Source organism: Manacus candei, unplaced genomic scaffold (assembly GCF_025592945.1).
Source record: "Manacus candei isolate 608988 ecotype Guabito, Panama unplaced genomic scaffold, ASM2559294v1 h1tg000091l, whole genome shotgun sequence".
Classification (NCBI taxonomy): Eukaryota; Metazoa; Chordata; class Aves; order Passeriformes; family Pipridae; genus Manacus; species Manacus candei.
The window spans coordinates 302,236-327,434 of NW_026138139.1; the positions used below are offsets into that span (position 1 = coordinate 302,236).

At 43.4% G+C, this 25,199-nt stretch overlaps 1 protein-coding gene across 2 annotated transcripts in view; it reads left to right on the forward strand.

Annotated features, from left to right (window-relative positions):
* The window catches only part of IGSF5 (immunoglobulin superfamily member 5), a 30,314-nt gene extending 5,481 nt beyond the window's left edge, over window positions 1–24,833 (forward strand). Inside the window, exons 3-9 of one of the 2 annotated variants that reach the window (XM_051768006.1) lie at window positions 3,520–3,840; window positions 4,529–4,837; window positions 8,817–8,945; window positions 9,476–9,500; window positions 12,451–12,563; window positions 13,939–14,015; window positions 23,710–24,833. In XM_051768006.1, coding sequence (XP_051623966.1) covers window positions 3,520–3,840; window positions 4,529–4,837; window positions 8,817–8,945; window positions 9,476–9,500; window positions 12,451–12,563; window positions 13,939–14,015; window positions 23,710–23,778 — 1,043 coding nt within the window. In that variant the 3' untranslated portion in view covers window positions 23,779–24,833. Of the gene's footprint in view, window positions 1–3,519; window positions 3,841–4,528; window positions 4,838–8,816; window positions 8,946–9,475; window positions 9,501–12,450; window positions 12,564–13,732; window positions 13,914–13,938; window positions 14,016–23,709 lie in introns of those variants that run through there. The other variant, XM_051768007.1, reaches the window with a different exon arrangement.
* Window positions 24,834–25,199: the final 366 nt, after the last annotated feature.

The window sequence follows — 25,199 nt, forward strand, 5'->3', positions numbered from 1 at the left end:
TCAAAGCAGATTCTCACCACTGCTCTGCACACCATTAGTGCTGTGCCTCAGAGAAGGTGTCCTCACTCAGCTTTGTTCTTCAAAAGCCTGGGATAATCATGGAGACAGCCTGACATTCCCCTGCTGCAGGGGTGGTGTTTGCCTGGGTGGGGTGTCTCGCTGGTTGTGTGCGGGGAAGCAGATGCTGAAACAGCTGTGAGGAGCTGAACATGTAATTGCTGTAAAGTGCAGTGAAAATCAAGCCTGAGGCCCTAATTTGTTTAAAAGCAACCATCTGCAAGGCGTTTTTAAAGCTGGATGTAAATGAAACCAGCACTAAAATGTTCTCCTTGGTGCAAGAAGCAAGGTCCAGCAAAAGGACTCACAGCCCTGGCTGGAGGCACTGGGAACCAAGTTTAGACCCCATTTCTGTCATGAATGTCCTCTCTGACCTCCCACAAGGTACTTTATCAGTGTTTGTGTGTGGGCTGGACAATGGAACACACTGTTGGCTCAGGGCTCCACGTGCTATTGCAGGATAAACAATAAAAGCAAGAAGATAAAGAGGCAAAGGTAAAATCACAGAAAATGTTTAGGGGGCAGGTGGAGCAGGCTCATGAAACTCCTTTATTGGCCATGCTGGGGCTTTACTGGGATCTAAATGGAGGTAAGGCTGAGCTGTGTCCTGCTCCTCAGTCCTTCTGCCTCCCAAAGGATCCCCATGTGGGGTATGGACCTGTTCCCTGGTGGACAGCAATCAGGGAAAGACCATGTATTGCTCCAACAGACGTGGCTGGAGGAAGAAGATGTAGATCCTACAACATCTATGGACTGATAAAAAATAATTATATTACATATATATATATATGCAGGAATAACTCCTACCTACCTGCCCATGCTGTCCTGAATGTCTGAAGAAAACAAAAGCAATATTAACCATGTATTTTTAGAGCCAATGGTCACTGATTGTTCCTGTTTAGGGATAAATTTCGAGGCTATAATGGAACTCACAGACATGATCTCATGGCAAATGATTAATTAACAGGAAACATTGTCCTGAAAGTCACATCATTTATTCAGAACCATAGCAAATCATGGCTCCTTTAAAAAAGCAAAGTGGTTGCACAGGCATGGAAATGAATTCCAAATGCACAGGGATCAGTTTGCATTAAGAGGAGCAGGGTGGGTAAGTGCTGCAGCTCCTGTTTCAGGAGCAGCCAAATGCATTTTGGTGTTCCCTCAAAGGAGGTTTGTTCATGTCTATGTCTATCATCATGGTAGCTGAAGTCTTCCAAGCAGGGAGGCCTCAAACAAAATCTAAAAAATGAACAAACTCAACACACCAATATGTTACAGACATTATAGAGGTGCAAGGAGCAGTGTTGGGAAGTCTGGCTACAACGTGAGTCAAGGAAAAATAGTGAATTCAAAGACTTGTTTGAGGCTTAGGAGAGTGTCTCGACCCTGGTAATGTGAGTGATGATAAATCATGGCAACTGGATGTTGAATATCAGGGAAGAGGGACACATTACATGGCAAATGGAGTGAACTTCATCAGTGCATGTTCATTAGGAAACCCAGAGCTCTGTAAATGGTTCCATCCACTGGCATGTGGCCAATTCCTAAAATTCAGGAAGTGACAAACAGAAAAGAGAGGAAATGGTTTTTAGGCACCTTGTTGGGTTGGCTGTTTGCAAAGCAATGTTTTCATAGGTTTGATTGCTGAGTTCACCTTCAAGCTGTCTCATGTCTTAAGATATTTCAGTTCAGCTTTACAAGTCTGAAGGAAACTTTGAATAAATGCTGCTGGAAAAAAATGAACCATTTAAGTTGGTCAGAAATATGTTTTACTGTATCTTATCTGCCTTTATCAACTATCAGTTTAGGTAAAGTTTGCTTTTCATTTAATGTTTTGTCGCTCACCCACAGAAATCCTTTGGAGACTGAGGTGCAAGGCAGAGGTGACATAAGCCAGGAAGGTGAAAAAACGTTGGTTTTTGTAAACATGAGAGAACTCAGAGTCAACCATACAAAGAACCAGGGAGAGCTGGGTTTGTACAACCCTGCAAAACAAAAGAGGTCTGTAAATACATGCAGTGGGTGGGAGGAAAGAGAGGAGCTATTTATATTAAAGAACAATTCTGGGCACAAATCTGATTAGTTACACACTGGTTAGATAGAGATGTACTTTGACTGGGTTAAATGTGGGCTGGGAATTATAAAATTATCTGGCCACTGGAGCAATGAGATTACAGATCCCATGCCCAGGGTGCTGGTTGCAATGTCATACCTGAGACTGGGCTCTGGTTCCATTTATACAACTATCAAACATCTCTGTTGTGTGAAACAATACATCATGTTCTCCCCCTACTAATTTACTGAATGAAAAATGTTTTTTTTTCCAATAATTTATAGTTAATCCATTACTGAATAAACTACCCAAAGCGTGCAAAACCTGGGGTGAGCAAAACCTTTAAAAATCACTTCATTGTCCTGAATGCTCTTAGGAAGGGGAGGAATGACCATCCCAGACTTCCTTTCTCCTGGAAAATAATCGAGCAGTTATTCTCAGGCCAAATTTGCAGGCACGAGGTTCTAATTAGACTGCTATGGACAATAATATCTAATTGCTTTTGTTATGCTGAGTACAGATGGAATCATTAGGGCACCACTGGCAGCCCTGGTGTGTCCTCAGCAGGAATGTTTCCCAGGAAGTGATGAAAAGATAGAGCTCCCTGGCAGGACTGCAGGGAGCTTGTGAAAGGTCCATCCTTGGAGAGACTCAAAGTTGGACTTCAGGGACTGAAGTCCCAGCTGCTGCTTTGACAAAGAAGGTGTCAGCCTTCATCCTTCGTCCTTCCCTCACTTTCTGCTCAGCAGGAGCAGGTGCTCCTGCCTTCCCCCACCCAGGGAATCCTCCATCTGCCTGGGAAACAGCTGCACCTCCACTCCTCTGAGGGCAGTGGGAAGCCCTGGGCCCACTGAGGAGGAAAGGAAAACAAAATGCCTTCGTTAGAAAGGAGCCTTCAGCTCTGAAAAGCGGTGGCCAAAACTCATACTGCCTTTTAGGGAATTAAAACTGGTGAGTTACAGCAACTCTGGTCAACAGGAAGGCTGAGAAGGTGGGTAAGTATGCATGTGATACCTGCATGAGGAATAGAGGAAAGAGCACAGAAGGATATAGGTGGAACCCCAAAAAATCAGTGACAATCCAATATATGGCAAGGGGACCACTTACATACCCCTTTCATTATTTAAAGTCTAGAGAACTCATTTATCTGCCTATTCAAAAGTGCAACCTCTTCTTTCCATAAAATGGTGGTCAGTGAGTTACTGAACAGAGAAAGGTGATTTTGGAGAGGGAGAAGGAGAGACAAAAGATTAAATACATCTTTAAAAAAACCCACTTAATCTAAACTGGAGCTGAAAGATTAGATTGCACATCTCCATCTCTGAGCTGGTTAAGATTTTTTTAAACTATCTAACCACCTTTGGTGGTGTTTTACGTGTGTTTACAGGCTGGTTTTTAATCCCTTTCAGGTCTTGGCTGTTGTTACTCTATCACAAAAGGCCCTGCTAATGCCACAGTCCTTGCTGGCTCCCAGGCCAGGTTTAACTGCACCGTGTCTGCAGGATGGAAAATCCTCATCTGGCTGTCCAATGGCAATCCTGTCCTCACTGTCCTCAGCTCCCAGGGATCCGTGGAAACCACAGACCGCTTCACCTCCCAAAATTACACCAGTGGTGATGAGTTTACCTCGGAGCTCATCATCCACAACACCCAGCTGAGCGACGCCGGGAAAATCGAGTGCAGCATCCAGCAACCCAGCGAGAACAACTTTGCCTTTCTCTCTGTCCAAGGTGTGTATGGCCACCAACAGAGAGGTATTTTGTTACACTGCACTCCAGGGAATCCTCTGAGGAATTGCTCAAACTATCCCTGGGAAGGAGTCCATGTTCTCATGTCCCACCCTTTGCCTCCTGTCCCCCTCGTCTTAATTTTACTGCCAAAGCAGGTTTGAGAGTCACATTCAGACCACCAGTAACAAGGGTGATAACTGCCCCTGTGTTTTCCTGTTACATCTCTTATTCTTTATCAGAATAAGCCAGGAAAGCAGGATTTAACCACCTGTTTGTCAAAGAGGTGCTTGGTGTGGTGATAACATCTCATTACCCACCCATAAACCTTTCCTGATACGACCTGAGCATATTTAAAACTTAAGAGAGAAACACTGTTATTTCATTATGTTGTCTGTCAGCTGGAAGTTAAGTCAGGATGGCTAAAAAGTGCAATTTCCTGCTTTTTATTGGAAAGGTACTGAAAGCTGAGGCTTGTTCTTTAGGTATAATAAACAATATGTCCATGCAGTTGCAATATCTGCATGTTTCTACCATGAATATGGTATATCTGTGGTAATAATGATCGTTTTTCACTTCATATCTCAAGGCATAGCTATTTCTGGGTAGCAAGATAAGATTTGAAGCTACCAGCAGGAAAGCAATGCAGCAAAACATTCTGAAGGAACAAAACATCTTTTCCCTCCCACAGTTAATGGATCTTTATTCATCAAAAATAGCACCTTGACAGTAAAAGAGAACACAACAGTTGAAATTGTTTGTGAAGCCTTAGGATGGGCTCCAGCTCCAGACATTGCCTGGATGACAAATGACTCTCTCATTGATAAGTCAAGTTATGTTAACCAGCAAAGTCAAGGATCTGATGGCCTCCACAATGTCCTGAGCATCCTGACTGTGACTCCAACAGCCACTGAGGTTCTGACTTGTTTAGCTGACATAGAAGCACTCCCTGAACCTCAGAATGCAACTGTAACCCTTATTTTTGACAACTCCACTGCAGGTAAGCGAGTGTTTGTTGTACTTTGCCTGTGCTGCACTGCCTGTACTCAGAGCTGGGTGTTTTGTTCTGCTTTGCTTCATTTTGAAAAGATCTTTTATTTGCAAAGGGGATGTGCAGAGGTGACAGAATTAAGACCCAGTAGTCAAAATCTGATATATGGGTAGGGTTAAATGCACTGGTACAAGTCTAATGAACCACAAAGCCCAGTGCAGGACTGAGCAAGGCAAACAAAGCTGTACCTCTGCCACTGATTCCTATGGATTCACTGGAAAACCAGACTTTGTTCCTTGACCAAGAAAACATCTAATGAATTTAGATCTTAAATAAGATAATTCAGTACTTGCACTTCAGGTGCAAATGGAAAACATGGGAGCAGTGTCCATGGATTTTCTTATTCCAACCCCCTGACATGGGCAGGGACACCTTCCACTATCCCAGGTTGCTCAGAGCCCCATCCAACCTGGCCTTGAACACTTCCAGGGATGGGGAATATCCATGGACATTATCCCAAAGACTACTTAGATCAAAGAGCCATTAGACCTGCTTTCCTCTTCCTGGCATGCCCTCTTCCAAATGTTAGAGAAAGGTAAAAAATGTCCTGCAGCAACACATGTGGAATTTTTTGGACAGTGCATTAAGTTGCTTTATATTGGCTTTTACTGAAGGAGGTTTAAGGCTGGATGTCATGCAAATCTCTCAAGAACTGTTAGCAAGACCTTTGATAACTCTAAAGATTTTTGCTGAGGTTACAATCATGCTGACAGCTTCTCTTGGTGAACTGCTGCTTCTTCTGCAGTGGGTGAACGTGGCACATGCAGAGACATCCTTAGAGTGGATCCACGAGGGGTCTGGTGGAGACATTTTGACACATAAACACCTGAGGAGATTGAGTAACTGTGCCTTTCATTTTCAGTGTGAGTCATTATCAGCATTACCTTTTTTCAGGAGAACTTGCTCGGAAATGCAGTCGGAAAAGGTCATTTTACCATTCTTAATATGGATTTTTGTAGTCGCACTGATCTTAATTACTGACTGAGCAAAACAGGGCCATCCTGAGGAAATTAATAAATTCCCCTGCCTACTGATTTGTGAAGTAGTGAGGGATCCACCCTCAGTTTCCATAGCTACTCACTGTAAATCAGAAGAGCAGAAAAACAGATGTCACGGAGCTCTATTAGTGTATTATTAGTGACTCCGTAGGACCATCATTCATTTCTCTTTGGAAATATCACTGTGCTGCAGCAGCCACTCAAAATTTGTGAGGGTAGGAGAATATGAAGCCTTTAAATGATTAGAATGAAATATAAGCGTGGCATTTCTGACAGAGAAATATATATAATGTGTATATATATCACACTTAAAATCTCAGAGCTTTTCATATACAGGCTCAGCCTAAGCTGCCTGTTGCTGGGAAAACTTCAGACATCTAAGAAATCCTTCCAAAAACTACTGTAATAACAATTTCCCCCTTCCCTTAAAAGCCTGAGGAATTGAATTCCTCCATGTTCCTCCCAAGCAATACAAGAAATACCAAAAATCTGAGCTCTCTACAGCCAGACAGCTCCTGGGACGGGAATGTCCCACCTTCCTGCACCTCTAGGTCAGTCTTGCCCTACAAGGTGATGCATTTTTATGTCAGTCACACCTCCTCCAGAGTTACTTTGCTCACAGGGGTGTTTGGCTGAGCCCCAAATTTGAGAACTCCTACAGAGTGATCCCAGGTGATGCATTCACAGAGCTGTTACTGGGAAAAGGGATCCAGGGCAGTCCCTTAGCTGGGCCCAAGCTCTCCTTGGCCTCAGTGTTGAATTCAGGTGGCCTTTAACCTGCAGAAGGTGAGGATGGAGAATCTTCCATGAGCCTGGAATTCCTTTGATTTTTAAGCTATCCAGGAAGCTCCAAAGTGTCCAGGAAGCCACGTGTGGGTTTTTCCAGTCTCTTGTTTCTCCTTGGTCACATGCGAGAGGGAAAATCCCCTTTTCTGCAGATACTTTGTCCAACTAAAAATTTGGACAGCTCTGGGAGGAGCCAGAGGTCTGGATGGGTCCTATGGAATGAGGCAGTGGCTTTGTCCACACTAAACACCCCATGTAACCTCGTGTGGATTTACTGATGGGCTCAAAGGGGTTTGATCCCTCAGTGCCCCTCCCTTGCACCCCTGCTTCTGTGCTGAGCTGGCAGCTCCCATCCCCACCTGCTTGGTCTCAGCTCCAGTTTCTCTCTGGATGCTCCCAAACTGAGGAAACACTAAAATGCTGGAGTGCTGGGAGCGTTTGTGTTGTACCCTGTCTTACCTTCAGCTCTGTAAATCCTCTGGCACAAAACCTGAACATGCCAGGGAGTGAAAAACCTTGAGCTGGCAGACCTGGAGGTGTGGGCAGTGCAGGTGTGTTTAGCTCCTCTCTTCACACCAAGAAGTACCTTTCTCTAAAGATAAATGGCTGTCTTTAGCATTTTAATCATCTTGATATCCTCATGGCATGCTTGATGGAGCAAAACATAACACAATGCAGGTATTTGTTTCAGTACTTCTAGATAAAAATATCATTAACAAGTTTATCACCATTTTTAATCACAACTGATGGCAGCCTACAGGATTTACTACTGGTTTCAGGGTTCCTGAGTGCTTGTTTTTTCGAACAGAAGAAATCCAAAACCTGCTGATTGAGCATTAGGATTAGAGAAGACTGGAACAAATTGCTTAATGATAATGACCTGAGCTTTGGAGAATGCAGACTCCTCTGGTTCTGTATTTTTGAAGTCTGAAACCTCCAGACCCCAAACACACCCCCAGGCAAATAAGTAGATAGAAAGGATTTAGCTTATTCCCTGCCTTAGGTAAACCTTGTTCCCACATGGAATTGCCCTGACTCTGTGCAGCTCCCAGTCACCTTCCTTGCTGTGGTGCCTTTTCCAGAGGCTGTCAGCTAAGGGTGGCCATGGAATCATTAACTGGGACCTCTAATGAGGAAAACACATCCATAAACACATGCAATGGAATGGGCTGTGCCAGGTTTGGATGTGCCTCACACCAGGAATTTGAATTGGAAGATCTGTCAAAGTTATTTTGGGGCTGCTTTCCAAAGGGTAAATGAATCAGATAGAGGTGCTTCTGGAATATGTGGTCAAACCAAAGGGCAGGATGATGTGACAGTCAGAACTGTCATATCTTCCTCCTTCATCAGTATATCTGAGAAATATGGGAGTGTCCAAGGCCAGGCTGGATGGGGCTCTGAGCAACCTGGGACAGTGAGAGGTGTCCCTGCCCATGGCAGGGGGTTGGAACTTGATCTTTTCAAGTTCCCTTCCAACCCAAACCATCCTGTGATTCTCTGATTCTATTTTTCCAAGGTATTATTAAAACATGCAGGAGCCCTGGTTGGTCACAGCAACAGATTCCAGCAAGACACTGAGTTATCCTTAAATCACCTCATTTAACCCTGGAGATTCCAGCAAAGATAAAGGAACAAGTTAATTGGGTTAATGCTGGTAGAGAAAAAAACCTCTTCAGGTTTTGCTCTTTGCTGCTCTTTAAGTGGGTGACAGATGCCCTACCAAGCATGTCTTGAAATCAAACACTTGTTGAAATCATTGAGAGAAACCCCAAGGCAGAATTGATTAGAAAATCATATCTCCAGACTAGAAATCACCAACTGTAGTAGTCACCTAAAACTCTTGCTGTGGTCTGTGGGGAGAAGTGGATCCTTTCAGAGCAGTTTCAGCATATCAAAATTTACTCAAATAAATTACAACCCAAAATACCTATTTTGGTGGGAAAAGTTACAACTGCACTAAAGAATTTGAATTTGGAAATATTTTAAATTCTTGGGCAGCACCCACAAATCTGTCATTTGTCTGTCACTTGGAAAACACGGGCTCCTTGTTAATAATCAACAAGCACCTCAGAGAAAAGGTAAATATTCTGCAAAGGGTGTTTTGAGGCTCTGATAAGACAATGTTTCTCCATTTAATTTAACAGAAAATTATTACAGAGAGGACAACAGAAGCTCCTGGGTCATTGTACTTGCAGTTGTGCTTTCATTCCTTGGTATTGTTCTTCTGACCACTATTGTTGTGGTGGTTGTTCGCTGCTGCCTGAAGAGGAGAGGTGAGTGGAACTTCACAGTTGGTCTCTATATTAAAAAGTATCTTTGACCAGATATAAACCCCCAAGTTGTGTCAGCTCTGGTGCTGTGCAAAGTCCTGTAAGCAGAAGGGAGAGCGGAGAGATCCTGCTCTTAACCTTGGCCTGGTTAAAATGCTCCTTAAATTCTCCTTAAATTGGCCTTAGATGCTCCTTAATTTCACTTTCCTGTTCCTCTCATAAATTGACTCCACAGCAATCAGTGTCAGCCCTTCACATTAACTACAAGAGGGCCACGTTTTTTGGGAGCACATTAACTTTCAAAGACTTTCAGTCCCTGTGCTGAGGTTCTTTGCTGAAGAATATCTTCAGTGCTGTGTGCCTGATTCCAGTTTCTGTGTAAGCTGCTCTACGGGGCTGTAAATTTTGTAAGCAGGAGGGGAGAGATGCTCCTGTGGTAGCTGGAACACAGGGAATGCTCTAAGAGAACTTATAGTTTATATTTTAACTTCTTGCATTTTAAAAACATTCCTTTTTTTTTTCTTCTTTCTCAGCATCTACATATCAAAGTGAAATCAGGTGAGTCAGATGAAGGGGGGGGGGGGACTTTTCCTGTTAACTGGACTCTTTCAGGGTGGCAAGAGGGATGTGGGAGTTTCCATGCCCTGCCACCCAGCATCCCAGAGGAAAGGGGACCAGCTTTAGGGGCGAAAAACCAGCAGCGGGTTGCGAATCCCGAGTGAAAAAAACCCACCAAAATCCCGCCGGCGCCGCATCCCTGACTCGGCGAGCGCAGGGACAAGCTGAGGAGGCACTCCCGCTAAAGCTGATGGGGGAAACGAATTCCTAAGAGCCAGCTGTGCCCCCGGGAAGGCAGGGGAGGGTCGCCGGGTGCCCCGGGCTGGCCAGCACAGCCCGGCCGGCGATTGCCGCCGCCGCCACAGGATGTCACTGCCAGCCCGGGGACGGGAGAGGAGGAGCTCCTTGGGATGGATGGGCAGGGAGATCGCACCGTCTGCCCGGCTCTTTTGAGGGTGGATAGACTGGCGAAAGAGGGGTTTAGAGGGTAGGTTTAGATTAGATATTAGGAGATAATTCTTTGCTGTGAGCGCGGTGAGACCCTGGCACGGGTTATGCTGAGAGGTTGTGGACCCCTCATCCCTCAGCCAAGGCCAGGTTGGAAGGGGGTTGGAGCAACCTGGGGTAGTGGAAGGTGTCCCTGCCTATGGCAGAGGGTGGAACTGGATAATCTTTAAGGTCCCTTCCGACCCAAACCATTCTATGATTCTATAAAAAATTAATAAATATTCCCCAATGAAAAGCATCAACCTGTCACCAAGTGGTTGCCAGACATGCTTGGGTACAAAGCTGCTGGTGCATTATTGCACTGAGCAGGACAATTTTAGCCATCAATAGCTGATGGCTATCAGCATTAAGATCCTTTTTATTGGCGCAGTGTGGCTGTGACAGCAGTGGCAGTGGGGTTATTTATGTTATTTTTATTATTATTTATATCCAGGCAGTGCTGTAAATTCATACCCTGCCTACACTTGTGGGGGCTTTTAACTCCCTGTCCCTTCATGAGTTTCCAAAGCCTCACCTCCCGTTGCCTGGCACATCAGTAATATCCAGTTTCATTAACAGCCTCTTGGGGGGGAAATTTTGTGAAGGTCTGTTGACAGATTTCCATTTATAGAGCACTTTATTGATACGGAACAAAACAAGGAAATGAGACACCCACTGTTTTCTCCCAAGGAAATGGTGCTTATTATGCCATGCAAACTTCCATGGGATTTCTTAATTTGTGGGGCTGACTTGATCATTTTGCCAAGTGCAGCTTGCACTTTGGAAGTTGAGAAAACTGGGATGAATTCGGGCTTTCTGAGGCTCAGCTCAGGCTTGGAGACTCTGAATTAAAAGCTCTACAAAGTTTTACAATGTGTGTAAACATTGACACTGAAATAAGGATTATTAACAATCACTTACAGATTTTGTAGGTCCAGTGGTTGGGTTTTTTTACCTGCAGTAAAAAGGAATGATGATTGTCCAGATTTGGGAAGCTCCATTATAGTAGCAAAGAAGTGGTGAGACCAAACATATATTGCTTTATTTCCCACATTTATTTTTAACTTGCCTGGATATCTTCTCATACCTCCCACACTTTTTTTTTTCTTTTTTCTTTTTTTTTTGGTAGCTCCTTTTTTATTTGGCTACGACACTGAGTTTGTTGGGAACTAAGGATCAGATAAAATACACAGTACAGTGTCATGTAACATGTGGAGGTGGTAGCCCTGAACAATTGCTTTTGTCTTCCAGCAACCAGGACAGGTTTCTTGGTGGTATCTGACATGTTTATCCCCTAGAATAGTCAGTGGCTGGTTCATCAGGTTTGTGTGCATCAGTAACACCCATCTGAAAATCTGTGGGCCAGTAAAGCCATTCCCGCTAAACATAAAAAGTAGAATCACAGGATCCTTTAGGTTGGAGAAGAGCTCCAAGATCATGGAGTCCCCTCTGTGCCCGATGCCCACCTTGTCCCCCAGCCCAGAGCACTGAGTGCCACGGCCAAGCCTTCCTTGGACACCTCCAGGGATGGGGACTCCAAACCTCCCTGGGCAGCCCTTTCCAATGTTTAACAACCCTTTCCTGGAAGAAATTCCTCCTGATATCCAACCTGACCCTCCCCTGGCACGGCTTGAGGCCGTTTCCTCTTGTCCTGTCCCTTGTTCCTTGGGAGAAAAGGCTGATTCCCCCCCTGGCTCCCCCTTCCTTTGGACGAGTTCATGTGGCATTTTCCACAAACTAACAGCATGTCACCCCTTCCCCCTAAAAATTCCTGGGTTTTCATGGTGGATCTGTGCTTGGCACACCTGAAACCTTGGCAAAGGTGGACCTGGGACTATCCAGGAGAGGGGTCCATGGCAGGAACAGATCAGTAGGAGCGTTTCTTCTAGAGTAAGAGTTTGGGGTAAAAAAGCACTATTGTCTCACTGTGCAGCTCTGTGCATTCAGAGATGTGTAAATTTAACCAAGGGAGTTCCTTTCACTTGTAAAGTAAATTTCAAAGTGAAAGATTAACTTTGGAGTGTAGAGATGAATCACTTGGGAGCTCACTGTGGGGGTGTGAGATAACACACTTTGTTTTTGCAGCTGGGGACAGGCTCAGGTCACCGAAATAATGAGCTGTCCTGAGTGACCATTACTGGGCCACTGAATATCCTGCAATTCACAATTAGAGATCAAAATTCATTGCCTACAAAACCTATGAACTGGTGCAGAGTCTTCACTCTCTGAAGGTTGCTCAGTTATTTTCCTGCTTTCTGGGGTATTTGCAGCTCATGGGAACTTTCCAAACAGAATTCCATGGGCAATACTTACATGGGACGAGATTTGTACTCGTGGCTTGGAAGTCCCAGACATGTTTTGGCCCTATTTTTTGGGAAGCAAAAGACTTTTTCCTCTGTACTCTGCTACCCAAGGGTTCTCCTATCATAGTGATTTTCTAATTACACACCTTTTTTGTTTCTAGAAAAGTTTCAGCCGAGAAGAAAAAAGATGGAGATTTGGAAAACAGGCAAAGGAATGGTAGTGAAAACCCAGGATACCTTCCAGAGGAACTGTGGAACACAGAACAGAGCCCAGGTGAGTCTAAGCTGGTGAATCACATGTTGTCAAAGTGCTTCTCAATGTGGGCCTTTTGGACAACATATCAAGGAATTACATTATGAGACTTCACACATATTTCACAATACTCAGTGAGGGATCTGTCTTTGCCCTGAGCCTCTTCAGAACACTGGACATTCTAGAGTAAGGTCCTTCAAAATTATTGAGAAAACATAAAGTTTTTTGCAGTGGAATTTACATTTAGTCCTGGGTTTGGTATTTTAAACGCCTTTGTTCTTCCAAATATCTTCTGGGGCCAGATGTGGGAGGACTGGATTTCCATAGAACCATTAATTTGGGCAACATTTTGCAGTTGGTCTGTGAAAACAAAGGAAAATCCACCACTACCAACAACAACAACAAAAATAAAAAAAAGAAGAGAAGGAAAGAAAAAAGGCAGCTAGTGAACTATTATTTTACTGAGAAATGACTAAGGCATTATAAATTCTTGTCCTTAAGCACAAAGACTCTTCAAAAGCAAATGTAAATCTCCACCAAATCGTTACCCACCACTTGCATTTATAACCACATTATTATCAAAACATTTAATCAAACACTTAATGACATAAAATTATTGTGCAGAGTTTGTAAGCCAGGCACACATCCTTTTCTCTCAGACAAATACCTGGTGAAGAAATAAGTGCAGTGAAAAGATTTCCAGAGCATGTGGCGTTGTAAAATGTGGTTACAAAGAATAAAAGGAAAAACTAAGTGAACCCGGACAAATTGATTCTACTGAGGCCTTGTATGGGCTTCTTTCATATTTATTAGTGTGGTGGATTGACCTTGGCTGGCCACCAAGTTGCTTTATCACTCCCTCTTCTCAACAGGACAGGGGAAGAAAATAAGATAGAAAAGCTCGTGGGTGAAGATGAGGAGGGGAGATCCCTCACTAATTGCTGTCACAGGCAAAGAAGACTCCATTTTTGGAGGATTAAATTAATTTATTGCAAATTAATAACAGTAGGATGGTGAGAAAGAAAACAAAACCAATAACACCTCCTCAGTTCCCCACTGCTTCCAAGTCTCAGCTTCCCTCCTAGCTCATCTAACTCCTCTCCACAGGCACGGCAGGGGGATGAGGGGACAAGGAACTGGGGCTGTGGTCGGTCCATAACACATCATTTCTGTCCCTCCCCCTGCTCCAGTGTGGGTTCTTCCCACAGGGCACAATCCTTCCCAAAATTCCACAGTGTGGGTTCTTCAAGAGCTGCTCCAGTGCGGGTCTTTTCCATGGTAAAGGAATGGAATGTTCCAGCATGGCAGCCTTGTGGAGAGTCACATTTCCTGCCAGAAAACCTGCTCCTGCATGGGCTCCCCTCCTGAATTACAGTAATCTTGGATATTCTTACAGGAATTGCCTCTCTTCCCTCAACATCTTCCAAGTTCACTGGCCCTGAGGACAGTTTATACATCAGCTCTGTGCCAAAGGTAATTGCAATGCTGATACCTTGAATGTCTTGAGCTTTTTTCTTTTCCTCACTGTATGTATTGTGCTATAAGCATACACAGATTTTGGGTGGAGGGAAACAATTGGTAAGTGGAATGTCCCTTCTGCATTCCTGAATGATTTATAGGGAGAAGTGACCTGAGTTGGCCTCAGATTTAGATTGATTTGGGGGGCAGGGAACGGGTAGGGGGGAATGAAGGAAAGTGAGGGAGAAACAGCCTCCTCTGAGGAGGAGATTTTGAAAGGAGTGTCTAATAAAGCTTTTGCCACATCTGTTCTCCTCAGCTACATCTTCCTCCCCACCTCCCTGCCTAAAGTTTAGGAAGCCACAAACTTCCCCTCGTAAAAAATCTCAAGTTGGAAGGGGCCCGTAAGTGTCACTGAGTTGAACTCCCTGCTCCTCCCAGGACTGCCTAAAACTAAACCAGGTGTCTAAAACCATCCCCCAGACTCTCCTGGAGCTCTGACAGGAGTTCAGGCAGTGTCAGCTCTTTCCTTCCCATTGCTGTTCATGTCTTTCCTGCTCCAAATGCCAGCCAGGCCTTCCTGCTGGGACAGACTCCCCGTGAGTAAAGCCAGTGGTCTGATTGTCATTCCTGGGATTAAAAGGTCTCCCCTTCTTTCTCCACAAACCTACTTGTTACCATTAACAAATCAATTAATTCTTTCAGCCTTTCCAGGCAGAATAACTCCAGCTTGGCTTTTGAGAATTCACCTCTGTGTATATTATACCTTCAACAATTATAATGTGACCTTTAACAATTATAATTATTATATAACAATCATTATTATTATATAACAATGGAAATTATAAAGGTTTCCTTTGCTCTTGGCAGGTAGTAATTCTGGACAGAATTATTATATATTATTATATTATATATAATAATTACTATATATTATTATTTATATATATATATAATTCTATATATAATATATAGAAAATTGTTATATAAGTGTCTTAATCAAAGAGGTCTGCAGTGTTTTTGTTGTTCTCCCCAGCTGCCAGACTGGAGGAGGTGCAGGATATAACATGGGGGTACTGCTGAAGGCAAGGTTTGAGGTTCCTTTACAAGCAAAATCCAGTGTGATATAATGAATAAATGAGCATTTCTTGACTGTATTTTCCAATTTGACTGGGAACTTTACGCTGATCTTGGAGACTTTTGGTATCTCAGCAGCAAGTTCTGGGAGGGAAAGCGCCCAGTTAACACCCACCCTAGAGCTTTTCCCCTTTTCCACATGACTAACATGTCAAAAGTTGAGCTCAGGGTTTATTCCTTTCATTGTTCCACTCTCAGAGGCCTCTGTTCTGCAGGATGGTGCTGGGCTGTCTTCTGGCACAACATTAATGTGGATCCTAATTTATGCCACACGTTTTTAAAATACTTTTAGCACCTCTATGATGGTTTGTGCCAACATCCTCTGGGGAAAGGAGCAGTGATGTGGTACCAAGTTCACTCCTCAACACAGTGAGAACTCATTTATTTTTGAAGAGCTGCTTCAACATGCACAGTGCAGGAATCTGCCGTGGGATGACATTGCATATAAATCATAGCAGAGCGTGTCTGGCTCTTCTGGCACACGATGGAATTTAGGAAGTGCTCAGTCAAAGATTAAAACAGTGATCAAAATAATAACAGTAAAAATAATAGCACTGATACTGATGCATTTGTGCCTGGGAGTTATGATGTTTGACATTAACTACGTGTCAAACAAAATACTATTGAAGCAAAGCTGAAAAGCATGTGCAGAACAGCTGAGGGTTTGGTGGGGATCTATAACCCTGAGCAGCAGTTTCAGACAGTGTTTGAAAGGCTTATGAACAGGATTATATTTCTATTGTCCCTGGACAATATAACAACTCTGTTACAGTGTCTTCTCCCTGCATCAATAACTGCCCACACGTTTTTGAGAAACACCCAGAGATAATCTAGAGGTGAAAATCGTTTATAACCATTTCCCATATGTCAAGGGAATATTTAGAATCTAAAAATGTCTTGCTGAAAACAAATTATTTGTTTGAACAGGTCTTCCCAGTATATTGTGGTGGCCCCATCTTCTATATTCAGAAGCTGATAAAACTGATGAAGATTTGTCTTAAATTGTGGCTCTGCAGTCCACGATTTAAATTTATGACATTAAGTGCAAATATGGCAAAACATTTCCCATACAAAAAGTAGGGGGTTTTGACATTCACTGCCTTCCCTGTTAACTGCACAGTAGAGGTTTTCTGACAAAAAAAAAAGTACTACTGGGTGTATTCTAATAAAGTTCAATCACCACTGATGGCAATATATTGCCTAGTAAACACTGAAGTGCTCTTTTATTATATTTCTTGTCAAGCAGGAAAAAATCAGGTGGTAACTCATTTAGCTCTTTGCTGTCAGTGCTGAATCAAACAATCTCTCCAGAAACCACCTGCCTTCCTGCCACTGCATCTTCTAAGCCCAGGAATTTGTGTTTCTCAGTTGGCTTTCCCTGCCTGAACACTGGAAACATTCCCAAAAATTGTTCGACCTTATTCTTCAGGTGTTTTTAATGAGTAATAGGGGTTATAAAACAGAGGGGAGAGGTGTTACCCTCAGAATTTTTTTCATAGTGAAGGAGATCATGAAGGGGTGGACTCCAATAAATTGCTTCTCTTTCCCTGCATAATCAAGAAAAATGAGCAAATGTCCTTGCAGTGATTCTATGGAGGTCAAGAAGAAGGAGGGAGGGTCCAAGTCCTCCCTGAGGAGCAGGGAGTCCATCTACTGATGGAAAGAGTCACACAGACTGAACACCTAAAGTTTTACCTATTCCTGCCCCTGTGAGGGTATTTGATTCCAGTTTGATCTCTTCTGTTCCATGTGTAAAAAAAATTTACAATTTTAAAGCATTTGGGAGATTAAAGGAGGCTTCAGATAATGGATTTTGTTTCCTCAGAAGTCCTTTTCCATGGACCCAGCCAGGCACAAAGCCTGAAAGAACTGGTGTGTGTCATTGTAAAGGGTGGCAACAGAAAATCACTTAGGTCAGCTATTGGCCATTCAAACCCTTTGAATCAGAAGCTAATGCAAAACGTCCACAGAGAAGATAAATGTTGCCCAGTAATTGCACTGATGAATTCCCAACATGAACAAGAGATTTGGCAAATCATCCCAGGGAAAAGTGATACCTCAGCAAAGAAGGGAGGAAAATAAAAGGTGTGGGAGATGTTAAAAAAATGATGACTAACGAAGCAAATTATTGAGCTGAGGGAAAAAATGAGCCAGGCACTGGAAGAGGAGGCCAAGGAGCATCAGTCAGGGATGCTGGAAGGTCCCCACTCTGATTACATTAGCTGAGAAAAGGTCAAATTTAGAATAGAGTTGCAGGCTCCTCTTTGATTGCAAATGTAGTTACTGCCAGTGATCATAGAATGGTTTGGGTTGGAAGGGACCACAAAGATCATCCAGTTCCAACCCCCTGCCATGAGCAGGGACACCTTCCACTAGAACAGAGTGCTCAGAGCCCCATCCAACCTGGCCTTGGACACTTCCAGGAATGGGGATTAACAACTTCTCTGGGCAACCTGTGCCAGAGCCTCCCCACTCTCACAGGGAAGATTTTATTCCTAATATCCAATTTAAGCTACTCTTTTTCAGTTCAAAACTGTTCCCCCTTGTCCTGTCATTACATGTTCTTTGTAATCTCTCCCCTTCTTGCTTGTAGGCTCCCTTCATGTACTGAAAAGCCACAGTAGGTTGATCCCTAAGCCTTCTCTTCTCCAGGCTGAGTGATCCTTGCTCCCAGCTCTGGAGTGGAGTTACAGGCCAAAGATCCCATCCAAGGGGCTGTTCCTCATTCCCATTGCACAGTGCCCCTTCCAAAACCCAAGTGCAATGGGGGGGATCCCCTGCCTTGGCTTTAGCAGATTTTGGGGCAGTCCCACAGACAGCTGAGCCCGAGCAAGGGCCAGTTCTGCCAGGTCCTGAGTGCCACCTCCGAGGAGCTCCGCGTTTCAAGTTCCCACAAAAGGAGCTGAAGGGACTCAGCAACTATCAGGATTGAACAATCTCCTAGAAAAGCTTCATAATTAGTCCATTTAATCTGCCATAAATGTCTCTGTGATAAATCAGGAGACCATTCTGTAAGAGGCAGTGAGTGCTCATTTACAGTGGGCCAGATCCATCCCTGGTGTAACCCTGACTACAGAGGCTTCCACTTGCCACCACAGCCACACTCCCCCTCTCCCATCCAGGGTGAATCATGGCTCTGTTAATGGAGAAGGATCCATTTTTCTTCTTAACTACTCCAAATGACACTCTATAAACTGGAAATATTATTTAGTTGTGGTTGTGGTTTTATACTGGGAAGGAAGCGAATGATGAATTGTAGCTCCATTTATTGCACCGTGTAGAACTGCTCCGACTCTGAGGATGGTTTGAAAAGAAAAATTAAGCTATCAAAATTGAATTAAAAGGTCAATAAACAGAAATATAAACCAATGAAAGCAAATAATTTTACCTCTACTGATGCAATGTACTACAGAGTATGTGTCAGGTCGTGGTATCCACTGGTTAGCAGATCTTGATTAAGAGAGTAATAAATATTGATGAGACAGGTACAGAAATGGCAGGTGCAGTTTGCAGTGTAATTTTTCCAAGTGTCTGTGGAAGAAGGGAAGGAGTGAAGTTTTGTGGGTGGGATTAAACCATGAAGAAACAAGAAGGAATTTCCGGGCTGTTTGTCTGCTGATGGACAGGGAAATGTGCTGAGTGTACCAAAAGCTGGCAGGATGTAACTGGTTTTCTGTTTGAAGTAATAGTGTATCCAAACTATTTCAAGGGTATCCAGAACTTTTGGGTGGGTGTTTTTCCGGAAACGAAGTGAATTCAGAATGAAAATTAAAAACTGAGGGCAGGGGGGAAAATAACCTTGAGAGCAGAAGGCTGTGCCTCCCTGATTTTTTGTTCTTGCAGTCAGCCAAGCACGAGATGCTTTTGGAACATTTGGAAATACTCCTACCACATTAATTTCGGCAATTTGTCCTAATGCAGTTAAACTTGGATTTTTTTCAATGGCTAATACCAAGATTTCAGTTTATCACTCACTTCCACAGTGTCTGAGGAGCTGCCATCTGTCAAATGAATGTCAGGATCAGAGTCGTGTTCCATCATGCCAGATGTGTGTTCATCATTCATATTACCAGTGTCACGTGGGTTGCAGAAGTGACTGAAACGTGCTTGTGACAGCAGAAATCCTGCTTTCATTGACTGGAGAGCAGTATTCCAAACATCACAGAAGCATTCAGCCCTGAAACCAGCTGATGCACACTCAGTTTACCTTCTGATTCATCCTCGTGTTGTTGGTTCTCTTTTAGTCTGGCTCAAGAGCTGGAAGAGATGAAAAGGTTTGGGCATCTGTTTCCCCAGCCAAACCAACAAACTGTGCAAAGCTTTTCCCAGTATAATTATCCCTATATAGAAATCCCTATCAAAAGGCATCCAGGGCAGATGATAAATCAACAGGCAGGCTTTGAAGCACGTGACTGTCAAATATCCATGGTTAACTAGGTGCCAGGTTGTTACGACCCGCCCCAGGAAAAGAGAGGGGGGGGGGGTAACCCAGGTTTTATCAAAAATTCCTTGGGGGTGGATTAAAGCGAAGCGACACTAAATAATCGGTGTATGAAAATATATAAGATTTATTTCAACAGTTTTGTATCAACAGGTAAGTTAATAAGATTTATTTTAATAGTTTCATATCAACAGATAGGTTAACATTTTTGGGTGCTGTCATAATCAATAGGTAAACTAACACTTTTGGGTGCTGTCATAACCTTTCTGGGGAGGAGAAAAATGCATAGGGGAGAGAAAGGCAGGATAAGAGCCAGGGAGAGTAAGGGAAAGAAAAGCTGAGAGTAGACAGATGTCCATAGTCACCGCCCACGGGGTCCAGCGATGCTTGAGAGTGATGGTCTTGATTCGCAGGCGGTGGGGGAGAAGAACTCCCAAATTCCCAAAGTCACCAGTAAGTTTATATGCTCTGGCGCCTCCCTGGCATGAGGGGTTGCTTTTCCCTTTTTTGGACTTAGTCCTCCAGAGGCACATTGTCTTTTCAGTTGTTGTTTTCAGGACAGTGTAACTAATCGCCCAGCAGAGGTGTCAATAGGCAAAAGCCTGCAAGGTCGACTCTTCATGGGCTATCAGAGGTACAGTGTAACAGTTAAAAGCCCGCAAGCTCGGCTCTTCTCAGTTGTTGTTTTCAGGACAGTGTACCTACTAAGCGCCCAGCAGGTGTGTCAAAAGCCTGAGAATGCATAAATCATCAACTATTTCAGTCTCTGACACAGGTGCAAAGAGATTTAAAACTATATGAAAGAAATTCTGGTGTTACTGCATCCTTCCATATAGAGGGGAACACCTTAGAAACTCCAGCACAGAGAACCATTAGAGATGCCTTTTCTCCCTTCAATCTGTAGGATATAGTGAATTATGAAGCCATTTTTTTCTCAGTCTGGGACTGACAGGACTAGTGGAATCAACCTAAAGAAGAAACAACTTTAAAATTGAAACCAAACAGAGGCTCAAGCAACTACAGCAGATCAGAGTATAAATATGAAACAGTTTCTGTGGTCCTACTCCTCCTCCATACATTATGGATTTGTAATGTGTTGTGTGAGATCTTCCACAGCACCAGAAAATGAGTTTTAGGTCACTGCCCAGCAGTCTCCATTTCAGGGAAGTTGCATCCAGCGAGCTTCAAGCCTCGGTGAGGCTTTGCTGCTTCAGAGAGAGCTCTGCAGAAAATGGGGCAGCACACAGCATGGGCTGATTGAAATTCATGAAATTATTCATTAATTGATATCAGAGCCCAGTAAGAGTGAAATAGAAGTAAGCCAGGGCATTTGCTCTAAAGGAAATAACTATGAAAGATGCAGCAGGGCAGAGGTGAAACGTCACGGGCACCGTCCCCACCCCGGGAGCAAAGTCACTGCTTGGTTCCTCCTCTGATGGGGAGGAGAAGTGGCAGGAAAAGGCAGGGGCTGTGTGGCTCATTGTTGCTAATGAGATTTTTAAAGCAAAAGAGGCATATTGGGGTTATATTTTCACCAGTGATGTCATAGAGCAGCCGAGATCCAGCTGGTGAACGTCCTCTGGCTCTGCTATTCAAAATCACATGGAAATAGAAATCAGAGAATCATAGAATGGTTTGGGTTCAAAGGGATTAAAGATCATCTTGTTCCAACCCCCTGCCAGGGGCAGGGACACTTTGCACTAGTCCAGGTTGCTCAGAGCCCCATCCAGTCTGGCCTTGGACACTTCCAGGGATGGGGAAGCCACAGCTTCTCTGGGCAACCTGTGCCAGGGCCTCCCCACCCTCACAGGGAACAATTTCTTCCTAATATCCAATCTAACCCTACTCTCTGTCAGTTGGAAGCCATTCCCCCTTGTCCTGTTACTCCAGGCCCTTGGAAATAGTCTCTCTCCATCTTTCCTGTAGCTGCTTCAGGCCCTGCAAGGCCACAATCAGGTCACCCCAAAGCTTCTCTTCTCCAGGCTGAACAATCCCAGCTCTCCCAGCCTTTTCTCCCAGCAGAGCTGCTCCAGCCCTCGGATCCTCTTGGTGCCTCCTTTGGACTCTCTCCAACAACTCCATGTCCTTGCTGTGCTGTTCCCCAGGGCTGGAGCAGCTCTGCAGGGGGGTCTCCCCTGAGGGGGCAGAGGGGCAGAATCCTCTCCCTAAATCTCCTTCCCCTTTCCACAACACTTCTTGGTGAACTTTCTGATCACTGTCTTTTTTTCCTGTACTAAATCTGGCTGCAATAGAGTATTTTTGTTCAACAGGTTCCGGGAGATTTCCCCACCCCACTAATTTACTAAACATGGGATCCAAAGAATGACCTGTTTCAGGCAGTTTTAGGCACAATTTGCTCTTGGTCCCCCTCTGAAACTTTCTGGTTACTCAGCTCACTGCTAGTTCAATATCCTTTATACTCACAGTCCACAATATCTGGGAATATTTGCTTTCTACAAACATAACACTTGGCTTCAGCTTTTTTTCCAGACTTTTTTTTCCCCATTCTATTTGTAAATTCGTTATCTTGAGGGGGAACAGTAGCAGAGAGCTTCTCCAAACCTCTGTCCTGGCGAGAAAGCCCTGTCATAACAGACCTATAATTGAACAATCAGGAAAGGCCAAGGAGCTGTTCTGCCAGAAATGGAGCAAATCTCATCACATGTTAATCTCTGGGGTAACACAGACCACAGGGAAGTTCTGATGTGCTCTGGAAATGAGAGAGTGATGTCTCTGCTCAGCACCAGCCCGGGCTGAACTGCAGGAAATTAAGTGCAGCAGAGAGATCTTGGGAAAGGTCTCCTGAGCAGAGCCAGGCAATCCTGTTACTTCCCAGAGCACCTCTCCTCTCTGCAAAAATAAACAGCAAAGAAGGGTAAATTTAGAAAACAGCAGCCTGTTCTAGCAACAAAAGGGATGGGGAGGGAGGAGAGAGAGTTGTGTTTAAAACAGAAGGCAGCTGTCTTGTGAAATGTTTCTAGGATAGTTATATTTATCCCACGGTTTTCCTTGAGGTGCTGGGACTCATTAAATACCAGAGACATGTTGTCCACATTTGTTATCTAGCATTTCCCCTCTGTGGCCTGTTCAATAATGTATATGTACCAAATGCATTATTGAAGATATTTAATACTGGAAGAATACCAAGGCAATACAGACTGCAAAGGACTAATGCTCCAGAAAAAAAAAAGCCACAAGAAGATTGGTCAGTAGTTAAAGAACCACGTTTGCCTGGATAAGAGATTTCACTGGGAAAACCAGTGGAATTCCCGTTAACTTCCAAGGGTTTGAGAGCAGGTGAGGAATTGCAGGGAAGAGCAGCCAGAAGGCAGCATCTACTTGGAGGCAGATAAAAACACTGGGGGCTGGACACAGCAAACCATTCAGCTGCAGTGTGTCATTTAGGAAACTATGTGAAAATACATGTTTTATAATTCTGGAATAAATTTTCATTCCTGGGAGCTGTTTCATAATTATCTATGTGAGGTCTCACTACTACATTTAAATATCCAAAGTGTGTGTCACTTGGATGCATTTGAGAATGAGTTTTTCCTTTTCTTTTCTCTCTGCCACGATATTTTGTAAGAGCACAGAAGTAATTAGGACTGGAAACGAGGACAGGCTTTGCAAAGCTGCTGAACAGGGGTCAGCCTGGGAACAGGCTGCTGTCAGTGGAAGCACAGTCCTGCCAGTCATGGGAAGTTTTAAAAAAAGCCTGCCTTGAATAAACACTGAGATGTTGGGAAGGATCCTTCAGGCACATGAAGTGCTGGTGTGCTCATTGCTGCAGTTTTAAAAGCTATGTTCAGGTTTTCCTTTTAACAGGTATTTTCTTTAGGAGAACCAAAAGACACACACCCAAAATCATGTTTTCCTTTAAAGAATCCAGACTGCAGAGGCCACAAGAAGTCCTCAGGTAGCACAGGATCAATTAATGAATTCCCAGAACTGCCATGTGAAGCTTTTGTTTCGTTCTGCTGCTCATCCTTCCCTTTGTGTTTAGGTTCTGAGTGGGTTGCTGAAGAAAGATTTCATTTGGGGGTGAGGCTTTGGCAGGTAACCTCCTGAGAACCCTCATGGCACTGCTTTTCTAGGATTTCTTTGAGTTCTATAACTGCTTTTGCTCTCCCTCAGGTGCGACCCCAAAGACATCCTGATCATCCAATCAACCCAAAGAAAATCAGGAACGTGACCCTCGTGTAGGATGGACTTCTCCAGGTTATTTTCTTTTTTTGCATTTCAGCAACAGAGAAAGGTTAAAACCACTTCTCTCGGTTTAAGTTATAAGTTATTTTTCTTTTTTTTGCCTCTTCTAATGAAATAAAATTGCAACCTTTATGAAGTAACACATTATATCTCAGAAAAATAATGGACATAAATGACATAAAATGGACATAAGTGACATAAGTGGACAGCCTGAACTACAGAGACAAGGAATTTGATGGGACTGGACAAGAGAAAGAGTCTGTGCTTTGGGTTCCAAGGAAACCAGCAAAACTCCTATCAGAAAAAAAAATCCTATGTTAGAGCAAGATCGAGGACTGGAACTGCAAGACATTTATGAGTTCAGAAGAACTGGTTAATCATAATAACAATAATAATAATAATAATAATAATAATAATAATAATGGTTACTACAATATCAACTGCTTTTTAATGTACTTTATGTACAGCTGAGCATCTTGAGCTTATGGATCAACAACATTTTTCAGTTCCTGTTCTGTAATAAAATCAAGGGAAGTTTTGGTGAGGACCGTTTTAAAATTTCTAACAAAATCATCTTAGGATCATAAATTAATTTGTTCCATTTCAATAAGTTACTTTGTAAAAGGTGTTTGCCTTAAAGCCAATGTTCCATTTTGAAATAAAACCCAATCACCCACTTGCCAAAAAAATCCTTTTTTTAAATTGAAATTGAAAAATCTCGAGCTGGAAAATGTAGAGTTGAAAATCTTGACTTTGAAGAGTTGTTGCTTGAATGTTTTATGTCTCTGTTCTATTTGTGGGCTGAGTTTGCACCAAATGACTTGTGCCACAGCAATGGTGGTATTCGTGTTGAACAGTGTTTTTGCCTCAGGGATAGAGTGGATGAGGACCACGGGAAATGCACTTTATCAAGGCAACTTGTCAGCAGAGCAGATCCAGCACGTGGACTTTGTAAAGTAAAAAAAAAAAAAAAAATAATTGTGATTTCTGGCAGAAATGTTTTGCCTGAAATTTTGTGTTTCATAATAAAACGTTCGAGCCTGATATTTTTTTTTAATTTTTTTTTTTTTACAAAAAGACAAACTTCTTCCAGAAAAACAAGTTATTTTCAGTGTGCTCATCTTTCTGCCCACTCAAAGAACTCTGAATTATTCAGCGTGTCGCATGTTAATGTTCAGCACAAACCGACGCAGGTGCCCTGTGAGTGCTGAGAGAAGCCACCCCTCAGAATCACTTCCAGTGGCAATCTGTGCAACAAAACTAAGAAATCCGAAACCTGATCCCGGGAAGAAGAAGAGGCTGTTTTGTGTGTTTAGCATTTGGCATCTCGTGAAGTCGTGGCAGATTTTGTGCTGCTTGTGGCATTTCCAGTCAGTCTGTCAGAACGTGGCAGGGTCTACCATGTGCTATTGTACACA